Here is a 12,250-nt window from a genome sequence, read left to right as displayed (position 1 = left end):
ACTAAGCAAATCAGCAACGAAAGCGAAAAAAAAGTCTCGCTGCGCCACAATGCCAATGGGTCCTGTTAAAATTGAAAAGCGGGGGCCGATGCGGCTGAGTCATCATCCAGTGCAAATTCGACCAAGGGACTAAACTAAACGGAAACACCCCTCCTTTGCTCTCTCTTCCTCTCTTTTGTCTCGCGACTATTGCTTCGATCCTTTGATTCTTTTCAGTCCTGTTCGGTCGTTCTTTCTGTGAATTTTCCCAGACGTATCGAACATGGCCGGCCAAACCCCCGATTCCTGGGAGGATGAACTCTCCAGACAGACTGAGGGCGTTAACCTGAACAGGAACGCACAATCTCGCCCTCAAGCCCAGGCACCTTCTTTCCAGCCTGGAGCCGCTAGCTTCCAGCCTGGAGCAGCTTCCTTTGTACCGGGACAAGCATTCCAGTCTTATGGTGGCTACCCACAGTACGGCCAGTATGGCCAGCAACAGCAGCAGGCCTATGGTGGTGGATACCCAACCTACGACCAGCAACAACAGGGCTACGGTCAGTATGGGGCATACGCCCAGCAACCTGGTGGCTACAACCAGGGTTACAACCAAAACTATGGTGGCTACCAGCAGCAGCAGCAACAACAACAACAACAACAACAACAACAATTCTCACAGCAACCCCGCCAGGCCGCTCCCGCTGCTACTAAACCCGCGCCCAAACCCGCCTCCCCAGCCAACACTACCGCCCCCAAGGCCAAGGTTTTGTCTATCGGTGGTGCAAGCAACTCCCCCGCTGCTCCCAAGACTAAAGTTCTTTCAATCGGCACTCCCACCCCTTCGTCGACCACACCATCCTCCGAATCCAGCAATCTCGCGGATGCCAAGGGACCCGCCGCTGTCGAGGCTGCGGCTAAAGTAACCGCCGCGAAGGCTATTGAGAAGACAGAGAAGAAGTCGGAGCAGAAGACGGCTGCTAGTGGCAAGTCTTCCCCTGCTGCTTCGGGTCGCTCCAGCCCCGCTCGAGGCGAGCCAGCCAAGGCTACTCGGGATGCGAACGCGGTTGCATTAGAGCAACGGGCCGATGTCGATGAAGATACTTTGAAGGAAATCTATGGAGAGAAGAAAGAGCATGTTAACATTGTTTTCATCGGACACGTTGACGCTGGAAAGTCTACTCTTGGTGGATCCATTCTTTACGCAACCGGAATGGTGGATGAGCGAACAATGGACAAGTATAAGAGGGAGGCTAAAGAAGCTGGTCGAGAGACTTGGTATCTTTCTTGGGCTCTTGATTTAACCAACGAAGAGCGATCGAAGGGAAAGACCGTTGAGGTTGGCCGTGCCCACTTCAATGTTTCCGTTCCCTCCGCGGAAGGCCCTATTGAGAGACATTTCTCTATCCTCGATGCACCTGGCCACAAGTCCTATGTTCATCACATGATTGGTGGTGCTTCTCAGGCTGATGTTGGCGTTCTTGTTATCTCTGCACGTAAGGGTGAGTACGAAACTGGTTTCGAAAAGGGCGGCCAAACACGTGAGCACGCACTTTTGGCGAGAAACTCGGGTGTCACGAAACTTGTTGTCGCTGTCAATAAGATGGACGACCCCACTGTCGAATGGAGCAAGGCTCGTTTCGAGGAATGCACAGTTAAGATCTCCAAGTTTTTGGAGGCCCTTGGCTACAAGAAGAACGACCTGACTTTCATGCCCATCTCTGCTCAGAAGACCTTGGGTATCAAGGACCGTGTTCCAAAGGAGCTCTGCCAGTGGTACAGCGGTCCCTCTCTCCTGGAATACCTGACAAACATGAAAATGCCTGAGCGTAAGCTCAATGCACCCTTTATGATGCCCATTAGCACCAAATACCGTGACATGGGCACCATGGTTGAAGGACGTATCGAGGCCGGCGTGATCAAGAAGAACGCCACTTGTATTATCATGCCTAACCACACTGAAGTCCAAATTACGGCTCTTTATGGTGAGACGGAAGATGAGATTGTCACCGGTACTTGCGGTGACCAGGTCCGTATGCGTCTTCGCGGCGTTGAGGAAGAAGATCTCCTTCCCGGATTCGTCATGTGCTCGCCCAATCGTCTGGTCCACTGCGTGTCTGCTTTCGAAGCCAAGATCAGGATCCTTGATCTAAAGAGCATTCTGACCGCCGGGTTCAACTGTGTCATGCACGTGCACTCTGCCGTTCAAGAGGTCACTTTCGCAGCTCTCTTGCATAAGCTCGAACCCGGCACTGGACGCAAGAGCAAGCGCCCCCCTCCATTCGCTAGCAAGGGACAGACTATCATTGCGCGCCTTGAGGTTACAAGCTCTGCTGGTGCTGTTTGTGCTGAGCGTTTCGAAGACTACAACCAAATGGGAAGATTCACCCTCCGTGACCAGGTAAGTTGCGTCTTTAAATCCGATTCATCCTGTCCATTGTATTAATTTACATTTTTAATATTAGGGACAAACCGTTGCCATTGGTATGATCACCAAGCTCATCCACGAGGAGACAGCCGAGTAGATATCTTAACTTTCGCCCCTGGGCAAACGTCTCCGTGACGGCATTCCTATTTTTTTTTTTTTTCGATAGTGTCGTGGGAATCGAGACAAAATGGTCTCCGGAATTCCGCGATAAAACGGACGGGTCTTTGTGATTGGTTGATAATGATGATGATTTTTTTTCTCAATTCCTTTCGTATAGATTCACCATTTCCTTTTTTTTTTTTTTGGCAGGATATGAAAAGTCGTCTCGCTCAATTGTCAAGTAGACCTTACTAACCGATTTACAAGAGCAACTCATGAAATTGTAGAGGAGATAACAATACATGCAAGACATGTCTACCTTGGGGAATCACATTACAAGTCCGTCCTGATGTAACTTGGCTCGACAGCCTCCTAAAGCACAAAATGAAACCAAAAAAAAAAAGGTCGTATATGCTGTTTAGATCACCGCCTCTTCTTCCCAACGACCTTGGTAAACCCATCTTCATCCACCTCAGGCTCGGCCCTCTCCCTCGGAGCCCTAACCAACGGAGGTGCCTCGTCCATATCAACATCATCCTCCTCATCATCCTCATCGTCATCATCATCCGTCTCCTGATCCTCATCTCTAGCCTCCACCCTCCGAAACCCAGCCACGGCGGTATCACCGCCCTTCTGGCTCTTCCTCTGCCACGCCTCCCACATCTCCTGGATCGGCCCGAATTCCCCACGAGCCACATACTCGCGGACCTCCATGATCTGCACCGCAACCGAGCCCGCGCTCTCATCATCCACAACCACATCGAACTCGTCGTTCATCACTTGGATCAGCACGTCCTCGAGATCCTCTGCGTCGGTTTCCGGGCGCTCGTTTACCATTTCCGAGATCGCCCCGCACAGCCAGTCGCGTTTGTCTGAGGAGGTTGGGCCGCCCCAGTTGGATTGTACGGCGAGGTTCATTGCGGGCCAGCTGTTGATTGCGAGGGTGATTCCTAGGTCGAGATAGGAGGAGGAGGAGGAGATGCTTGCGCTTGTGGGGTCTGCCATTGTAGGTGTTTATGAACAACAACAATAAGAAGAAGAAGAAGAAGAAGAAGAAGAAGAAGAAGAAGAAGAAGAAGAAGAAGAAGAAGAAGAGATCGGGTTCTTGGTTGGGTTGTATAGTTAGTTGGTGTAGTAGGTAGGCGGGAGGGGAAATGGCTTCCGATTCTAATTGAGGAATTTAGCGGCTTGGAAGGATATCAACTTTGGAGAAAGATGGTTTCTTATAGAACGAGGTTCGTGTATTCGATGAGGTGGGTGCCTGTAGGACTTTTCATCTGTTTGTGTGATCTCGGATTTATTTTTTCTTTTCCCCTCCCATCTTTATCAAGGCTGACAGATTAGATATGATAAGATCTCTGGTCACATGACTCAACCCGGCCTTCGCCTTTATGCAGATTTGTTGACGGCAAACTAACGAGCAAGAATTTAGCGAAGATGAATGGAGGGTATATAATTACTACATGCAATTTAAAAAGTGGGTATAATCTCGTCACGCGTAAAAACCCAGGGTCCCAAATGTAAATAGGATATCTTATCCGATGAAGACCCTCAACCAACAACGTATATACATCCACTAAATGAACCTGCCTTTCTTTCTTCTAGAACGCCGAATAGCCAAAGTAAAAATAGAATAAAAACTAATATCAAAGAACATAGCTCAGAATTTCTTGAGCTCGCACCGCAGTGGCAATGTGCCAAGGCAAGGTGCTAGATTGCACGATTCGCGTTCCCCGTGCCCGTGCAAGGGTCGCCAGGTCGCGATACATTCCGAGAATTTCTCGGAGAAGAGTCTCGTTTGCAGATGAGGGCCGCTGCGTGTATAAAAGATTCACGTTCATCGCGAAGGCCCCATCGCTATCTGAAGTGCCTTTCCTGCGAAGCAGATACCCGCTGACTAACGCAGGGCGGTACTCGGTCAAATGGAGGGTACTATTCAGGCGGTGCGATAGAACAATCCCCCAGGATTCGTCACAAATGTCGGTGAGCATCGATTCGCCCTCCGCTTCGAGAAGCGCGTCTGTCGGGGTTGAAGCATTTGCAGGGAAGTTTCCGGCACCAGGAGGGGTGGGAGCATTCCCCAGCTGATCCGGCGAAAAAATACCGGGATTTGGTGTGGTAACAGGTGTTGCGGAAGGGTGCTGGTTGAAAATACTCATCGGTATTTGTGGGAGAGGAGAACTGAGGAAAAGGTCGGGAGTTGTATTCACACTCAAAACTGTCAACTCTATGGGAACTGATTTTATCTTGTTGTATTGGTCGGCAAAGTTGAGCCACGCTGTAATAGTTGGTTAAAAAATGGCAGTTAAAAATTAGTTATACGTGGGTATGCCTTACTATCGTGTTCGTCCTGGTCCACGTTCTCGGTGCTCACGATAATGACCCTCCACCTTGCCTGGTTTTTCTCCATAATATCTATCGTTGCCGCCCATATTTCATTGCGGACCGTGAATATAGTTCGAGGGGCGATAGAGTTCCTAAAACGCACACAGTAGGACATGGAGCGTTGGAGAGCGCCAGTATTGTCCGACCAAGCCACGCTCACCCAGCGCTGGTCTTGGCTCCGAGAGCATGCAATGTGAAGACACTTCCCTTCTTGCAAAGGAGAAGACCTCTCCGAGACAAGTCTGAACCCTATGGAGCCCGGGAGTGGTTCAGCTATAAGTACAGGCGGTGCACAGCTTAGCAGGCTCGATTGAACAGGCTTTGGGGGGCATCGACTGTAGACCTCCAGCGCCAGACTTAGATATTCTGGCTGGGGGGGCACCACCAAAGACTCTGGGGATGCAACAAAACTCATTGGTATGACCTGTAGAACAAGCTCATCGAATTGTTTAGTTTGCTGCTTATCTGCGTCGGCGATATACCTCCGAAAGAGACTCCAGAATGCAAAGCATATGTCCACCAGGGATGCAGCATGCAGAAACGGATTTATGATATAGACGACGATATTGTCCTTACTTGGTGGGCCGTTGAGAAGAGCAGTTCCTTGACGCGGTTAGCGTATGGTTAAGTAAGTTTTGTCAGTCAACATACCAAGTTCCTCACAGATGGCCTTCAGGTGCTGCATCACCGAGTGATAACCGGACTGTCCGGATGAAGTGACATCCCATGCTCTGAGGCCTTGCTCAAACGCATCTGACTTGTCCCCTCGCGCGTGATTCCCAAGGTTGCAGCTAGAGTATATAACGCCCAGTCGCTCTAAGAATGCGTCGGCTGCCTTGCCAGCTATGTTGGGGTGTATACAGTAAGCTGAGATATTTTTCGGTCCATGGGCAGGCTCCAAGCCGAAAGTCTCCCAGAAAGATACCGCGGGCGGCAGCGTCTCCAAGAAATCCTTGCCCCGGCGAACACGGAGGTGTGGTGGTGATAATTTCACTATTAGCCCTTTGCCAGCGTCCCTCCGCTGAGGGGTTTGGCGGGCAACAACAGGGCCATTGGAGGCGGGAGGCGATAGGCTGTTAGTCTCTTGCAAAGTAACAAAACCATTCAAATCCAACTTTTCAACCCCCCCCAAAAACTCAGTACCTTCAAGCAATCCACGAAGAAAGAAAGGCTGATTTTGAAGGCACGAGACTCCGAAATTTCCGTCAAGTTTGTGGTCCAGGGACGACTGGGTAACTTGGTCGACAAAAAGTTGGGCAACTTGAACCTGCGTTTCCCTTGAGGTTAGGACCGGGAAGACCTGGTTTTCAGTTGACGAGAAGAAGCCAGTCATTGACCAATCCGCAAAGGTCGACAGAAAATTCCCCAGAAATACCGAATCATCAGTTCTTGGGGTGCTCATATCCTGGTCAATAGTCGTTGGGGGTTTCTCTGAAGACAGTGCGAGTGAAGTTCCCGAATTCGAACGAGCCCGTTTTCGTTTCCGTGCTGACAAGACAGCAGGTGACATGATATTTTCGGCTCCACTATCATCGCTGTCGTCGCCCGTTTCGCTGCTAGAACCGAGGCTCGACGGGGACTCCTGAACCATTTCGCTTGACGGACTTCCTTGGGCATCGCGGGCTTTCAAGTAAATACCGGCATGGTTGAGCCTTCCCCTACCGCGGGGAAGACCAACCGTAGGGATATCACCGGAGAGACTGGGAGAGTCTTTTATTCTAGATGCGCCCGAACTCATGAACCAAAATTTCCCCTCTGCACCATATTTTTGGTCCCATGAGGATAGGTTTTGTTTGAACTTGATCGGGCTGTAAAAACTAGGGGGTTGGCCTGTTTTGATGGAAGTTTCGTCGTGAGCATCCGGCTCTGGGAAGAGAAATTTCTTAACCTCTACAGGGCTTAGAGGGGGGCTGATCGTTTGAACCTGTTCATCATGGGGTGATGGAAGGGCTGCAGTGTCATGTGGAACCGGCTGCTCACACGGTAGTAGGGGTTTTTGTTCGTCAGGGCTCGGCTGACGCACATACGTTTCTTCCACTGGGGGCTCATGAGATTGAGGTGCATCGGGCTCGGGATGCGCTATATCCTCTGGCTTGATTGGGTCGACAAAATCAGAAATTCCGTCGATATCGTCGTCTGGGGGGTTATTGCCCATGTTCTCAAAGCCGGGTTCGTCAAAAAAGCTAAAATCCTCATCGGTGATTCCTTTGGTCCCAAAATCCCTTTCATTCATATCCCCGAATAGGTCGTCATCACCGTTGGTGTCGTACAAACCAGACCCGACCACGAGCCCGGCGGAGGGGCCAAAACCCATCGTCACATCTGGGTCCGAACGATTTCTCGTGATGGGCTGGCTATCAAGCCTTGGTTTAGTTTGCTTCAGAGCAAAAGATGAGCCATGATCCAAGTCTTCAACAAAAACATCAGACGAAACCGGGTGGCTGGGACCAGTTCCAGCGGCACCATCAGGTGGCGTCGGGTATACAAGACTTGCAGTCTGTAGCTCAGGGTACAATGAGGCTCGGGATAGGCTCTCGATACCATCCGGAAAACCAGGTAAGCCAGGCGATAGTGTTCCCTGATCATTAGTCTGTCGGTCTTGGTGGTCGGGAACCAGTTTGACACTAGGCTCAAGGATAGCTTTGGGGATCTCAGTAAAACACCATTTCTCTGCGAACTCCAGAGGATCACAAGCAAAGGGCGAAATCCCTTCCATCATATCGCAAGGCTCCGAGATCGATGATTTTGTTCTTCTGAAGCAATATATTGCCGGCCAAAGAAGACGCTTGAGGGGGATGCGAGGGTTTTCTTCATTTGGCCGCGCCGCCTCGCCGGACAGTTTAGCGTAGAAGGGTTCCCAAACCTCAACCTCAACCCAGTTTTCTTCCTCAACGCAATCGACTGGGAGTCCAAAATAGCTTAGCCATTCCAAGGCGTTCGATTTCCACCGCTTTGTGCTTGCCCTGTCATGGCCGATACCTTCCGAGTTGGCAAGAGAGTTGGGAGTATTTCCCGCGACGGGGCTCAATGTTACGAGTCTTGCAATTGAACCATTCGGGGCGAGCCACAGATCAGTCCCTGGCGAGACGTCGGAGAGTTCGAGAGGATCGCGTGGTTGACTAAGTCGTGTAAGGCCGGTCTGTGCTATAGTTTGCAACGTTATGGTTAGCTTTCCAACGGATGTCAGTTGAGCCTGAAGAGTGGTCAGGACTGAGACGGAAGTTGGGTCATTGTTGACGATGTCGAGGCCCTCGTAGAGATCACATTCAACGGCATTATAAAGGGTGCGCGGGCCGAGTGGGATCGCATTATTTTGCCGGATCAGTTGAAGACTAAACGCTGCCGTAACAGCTGAAATAAAAGACGCGTAGATAGCGGCTGAGCCGCCGGAAGTGTCGACTCGTCTAGGTGGCATAGAGCCATTTTGCAGCCGTTGTGAACCAGTCGAAGAATTAACACCGGGCGTCTGCGATTCTGGACAGAGACTCTTTACCAGGTCGCCCGCCGTAACGCTTCCAGATGTCCAGACTAGGCAAAGATTATCAGTATGCCCTTGACTAAGGCCTAGTTTCAAATCTGGTTTGGTGCACACCTTTAAGAATCGTGGATCCAATAAGTAGCCTGTTCGGTTCATCTCTCCCTTCGTTCGCAAGCAAAGGCAAAAGATGCTCAAATTCCGATGTTGCAGAGAATATTAACAGACCCAGGCGCCTAGGATAACTCAATACTAAGCAGCCTAAACTTCGCAGTCGAAGTTCAAGCTCCTTGAGGCGGCTGATATGTTTCAAGATGGTATGGCCATTATTGGGTGCGTCGGCTAGAGTATTAGTCGCATTTTGCTCCTCTGTGTAGATCCTCCAGTAAATGTTGGAGAATCCATCCTAGAATGTTTGAATTAGAACCGCACACGGGGAGAGAGAAGGTGTGTGTTTGGGAGTGTTTGGAGAGACATACAATGACGCGTATGTTTGTGATGGATCCTCCGGGAAAGTCCATGATTTACCAGTTGCCCCGAAGGAGACTCTTGGTGATAGCTAACAGCGCCGGAAAGACCGAAGTCAACTTCATTTCCAACGAAATTCGAATGGATCGCAATATCACAACCCGCAGCCCATCGCATTTGGAGGTGGAGGAAGAGGTCAGCAATGGGATGCAAGGCTTGATAACACCGGCTTCAGCCAGCCGAAATGGACACAGAATCAGTTCAAAACAGGTCAAAACAAAACCCCTATCATCTTCAAGGAAGAAATGTACAAGGTAAAGACCGACGATATCAACATTTCCAGAGATGAGCACTGCGGAGAGTTCCAGACGTTCGTTCGCTCCAGTCGAAACCGGAGTCACGGGAGGTTCGACGCGGTCCGGCCCACTTAGTGTCCGTTGCAGCCAATCAGCGGCCAGGAACCATGCGGCTGGTCACGTGCCACGTCTATCGATATCAAAAGGAAAAAAAAAAAAGAAGCCCCAGGCACAACTTCTCGTGCAGAGTTTGGGATCCTTCGCAGTGCGCGCCGTTCTCTGTCTTTCTTCGGGATCCGTGCAGATATGAAGCTCTCAAACCAGTCGGAAGTCCCCGTCTATACGATCTCCGGGTCGAATACCGCTCGTCCGCTTCCTGAATGGCTTGCGAAACGCCGAAAGCGCAGTCTGAAAAATGACCCCGAATATGCGAACCGCGTTGAACTGCTGCAGGACTTTGAGTTCGAGGAGGCCAGTCAGTGTATTCGAGTGAGTGAAGATGGCGAATGGGTCATGAGCACAGGTAAGGCCTTTCTATGTCCTATCCAATTACGGTAAAAAAATTTTTGTCGTGGACGGTGATTTGACTATTTCGCTTTTCAGGAACCTACAAGCCTCAAATCCACACCCATTACCTCCCTCAGTTGTCGCTTTCATGGGCCCGTCACACAGATGCGCTTAATACGACATTTCTATTGCTCTCCTCCGACTACTCGAAATCCCTACATCTGCAGTCCGACCGATCGCTCGAGTTTCATACGCCTTCCGGCTGCCACTATAAGACGAGGCTTCCGCGATATGGACGTGATTTGATCTACGATAGAGTATCAACGGATGCTCTCATCCCCGCTGTCGGCGTCAACTCCGAAGGAATGGGGGAGGTGTTCCGTCTAAACCTAGAGTTGGGCCGTTACATGCGCAGTTTCGAGATCGATGTAGGAGGCGACGATTTCACTTCGACCGGGGGCGGAACGCTGCAAGGCGGCATAAATACCGGTGCAGTCAACACAGGAGCGACAGCAGAAGACAGCCACAACCTTCTCGCTTTCGGTACCTCGTTAGGTACCGTTGAGCTCTGGGACCCGCGCGCCAAGGGCAGGGCTGGAGTGCTGCTGCCTCCCACTCAAGCGGGCCCCGATGACCTGAGAAACGAGGTCACGGCACTGGAGTTTCATCGTTCAGGGCTGACTCTTGCCACTGGTTCCTCCAACGGACTGATCCATCTTTACGATCTACGGTCGCCCGTTCCCTTACTGAAGAAAGACCAAGGATATGGGTTCCCTATCCATACCCTCAAATTTCTGCAGCCATCAACGGCTACCCGTGAACAAACCCTCGATCCCAAGATTCTCTCCGCCGATAAAAAGATCATCAAGATCTGGGACCCCCGTGATGGAGCCCCCTGGACCTCTGTCGAACCCGCCGTCGACATCAACTCAGTTGCTTGGTGCAAAGACAGCGGGATGATCCTGACTGCCAACGAGGGCCGACAGCAGCACTCCTTCTTCATTCCCCAACTTGGGCCTGCCCCTCGATGGTGCTCATTCCTGGATAACTTGGTCGAAGAAATGGCAGAGGATCCCAACGATCCGAACGCATTTAACCCTGCGCAGGCCGGCTCTGTCTACGACAACTACAAATTCTTGACTGCTCCCCAGCTGAAGACCCTGAATCTCGACCACCTGATCGGCCGAACCAATCTGCTACGACCTTACATGCACGGATACTTCGTCGCGCAACGACTGTACGAGGAAGCAAGACTCATCACGAACCCATACATCTGGGAAGAAGAGCGCGCCAAGCGAATCAAGGAGAAGATTGACCAGGAACGCGAGAGTAGAATCCGGGGCAAGAAGAAGGCAGCCGTCAAGGTCAACAAGAAACTGGCCGAGAGGCTCCTGGAAATGGAGGAGAAGAACGAGCGTCGCAGAGCCAAGCGCGTCCTGCAACAAGGAGGCGACGAGGAGATGGTCGATGCACCTGCCCCTGCCCCTGCCCCTGCAGCCGCAGCCGCAGCCGCAGCCCCCAGCACCGGCGGCGTCCTGGGCGATAGCCGTTTCGCCAGGCTCTTCGAGGACGTAGACTTTGCGATCGACGAGACCTCCCGAGAATACCAGCTACATAATCCCAGCAGTGCGCCTTCTCGTCCTGAGCGCAAAGAACGGGGTCTCACCGCAGTGGAGCAAGAGGAACTCGACGACGTCCCACAATCCTCCTCAGACGAGGACTCCTCGTCCGACAACGAGGAAGAACGCCGCGCCAGGTCCCAAAAACAACCCGCCGCCAGATCCTCCAAAATCTCATCGGCCTCGTACAACAAAGCCACCCGGTCTCAGCACCATCAGCAGCAGCCTCACATGAAGATCTCCTCGTCAACAGGCGCTACTTCCACGCGGGACCGCTCGTTCGGGTCCCGTGCCCAGAACATGCGCACAAAGGAACGACCCTCTCGTCACGGCGCAGTCGTCGGCGAACAAGAAGTCACATTCACCCCACATGGCAAGTCAAGGCGGAATAATGCTGGTGGTGGTGGTGCTCCTCCTAAGAGGAACTCGGATTCCAGTTTCAAATTCAAGGAGCGACGAAGCGCGTCCGGAAATGCTTTCCGCAGAATGTGATGCTCGATAACTATCTCTCTCTCCACCTTCTTACGGTGTTCCCCCTTTTTTTTTTTTTTCTCCATTCTTTCTTGTATCGCCATCAATCACATCACGTCTCCAAATAAGAAAAACGAAAACTTGCCACATACCATATCTATCGCGGGAAATGGCACGTCGCGCATGGCAGCACGATCCTTCGCGTCGCTTTCTCTCCCCTCTGTCCACCAGGAGGAGGAGGAGGAGGAGGAGGAGGAGGAGGTAAAATAAAACGATGACCGGTTTTAGACCATGCAGGGAGAGCCAAAAGACAAACAGACAGACAGACTATGCTATCTTACCGACACTGGAACCAGATACGAAAGAAAAAAAAAGAACGACTTTGCGCCTTTTGCTTTATTTACGTCGAGAGTTTTCGTCTACAGCTCGATAGAATTGCACAGGTACCAACTACTATACGGAATACTGCAAAGTGCCTACCACCTACCTACCTACCTACCTACCTACCTACCTACGCTACGCTAAT

The 12,250-nt window shown here is 51.3% G+C and overlaps 4 protein-coding genes across 4 annotated transcripts; 2 read left to right on the top strand and 2 right to left on the bottom strand.

Moving 5' to 3' along the window:
• Nucleotides 1-262: 262 nt before the first annotated feature.
• On the top strand, nucleotides 263-2,501 carry P175DRAFT_0427333 (translation termination factor GTPase eRF3; the record flags this gene model as incomplete). The annotated part of the gene is made up of 2 exons (XM_040893235.1): nucleotides 263-2,377; nucleotides 2,442-2,501. 2 exons carry the CDS (start codon nucleotides 263-265, stop codon nucleotides 2,499-2,501), a joined length of 2,175 nt encoding a protein of 724 aa, XP_040755831.1.
• Nucleotides 2,502-2,959: 458 nt separating this feature from the next.
• Nucleotides 2,960-3,505, bottom strand: P175DRAFT_0421679 (pre-rRNA-processing TSR2 family protein; the record flags this gene model as incomplete). The annotated part of the gene is made up of 1 exon (XM_040893106.1): nucleotides 2,960-3,505. A coding segment is annotated over one exon (546 nt), but the record flags the coding sequence as incomplete, so codon positions are not given.
• A 644-nt stretch (nucleotides 3,506-4,149) lies between these two features.
• On the bottom strand, nucleotides 4,150-8,884 carry P175DRAFT_0426609 (uncharacterized protein; the record flags this gene model as incomplete). The annotated part of the gene is made up of 5 exons (XM_040893184.1): nucleotides 4,150-4,781; nucleotides 4,841-5,491; nucleotides 5,540-8,416; nucleotides 8,481-8,769; nucleotides 8,843-8,884. The coding sequence occupies 5 exons, from the start codon at nucleotides 8,882-8,884 to the stop codon at nucleotides 4,150-4,152; spliced, it is 4,491 nt and encodes a 1,496-aa protein (XP_040755829.1).
• Nucleotides 8,885-9,383: 499 nt separating this feature from the next.
• Nucleotides 9,384-11,789, top strand: P175DRAFT_0470484 (WD repeat NOL10/ENP2 family protein). Its single transcript, XM_040895041.1, has 2 exons — nucleotides 9,384-9,650; nucleotides 9,731-11,789. Exons 1-2 carry the CDS (start codon nucleotides 9,434-9,436, stop codon nucleotides 11,743-11,745), a joined length of 2,232 nt encoding a protein of 743 aa, XP_040755828.1. The 5' UTR covers nucleotides 9,384-9,433; the 3' UTR covers nucleotides 11,746-11,789.
• The last annotated feature ends 461 nt before the right edge of the window (nucleotides 11,790-12,250 follow it).

This window comes from Aspergillus ochraceoroseus, assembly GCF_002846915.1.
Source record: "Aspergillus ochraceoroseus IBT 24754 chromosome Unknown P175scaffold_1, whole genome shotgun sequence".
NCBI lineage: Eukaryota > Fungi > Ascomycota > Eurotiomycetes > Eurotiales > Aspergillaceae > Aspergillus > Aspergillus ochraceoroseus.
Note: the sequence above shows the minus strand (reverse complement) of the source record. Positions and strands in the feature narration are given on the sequence as shown.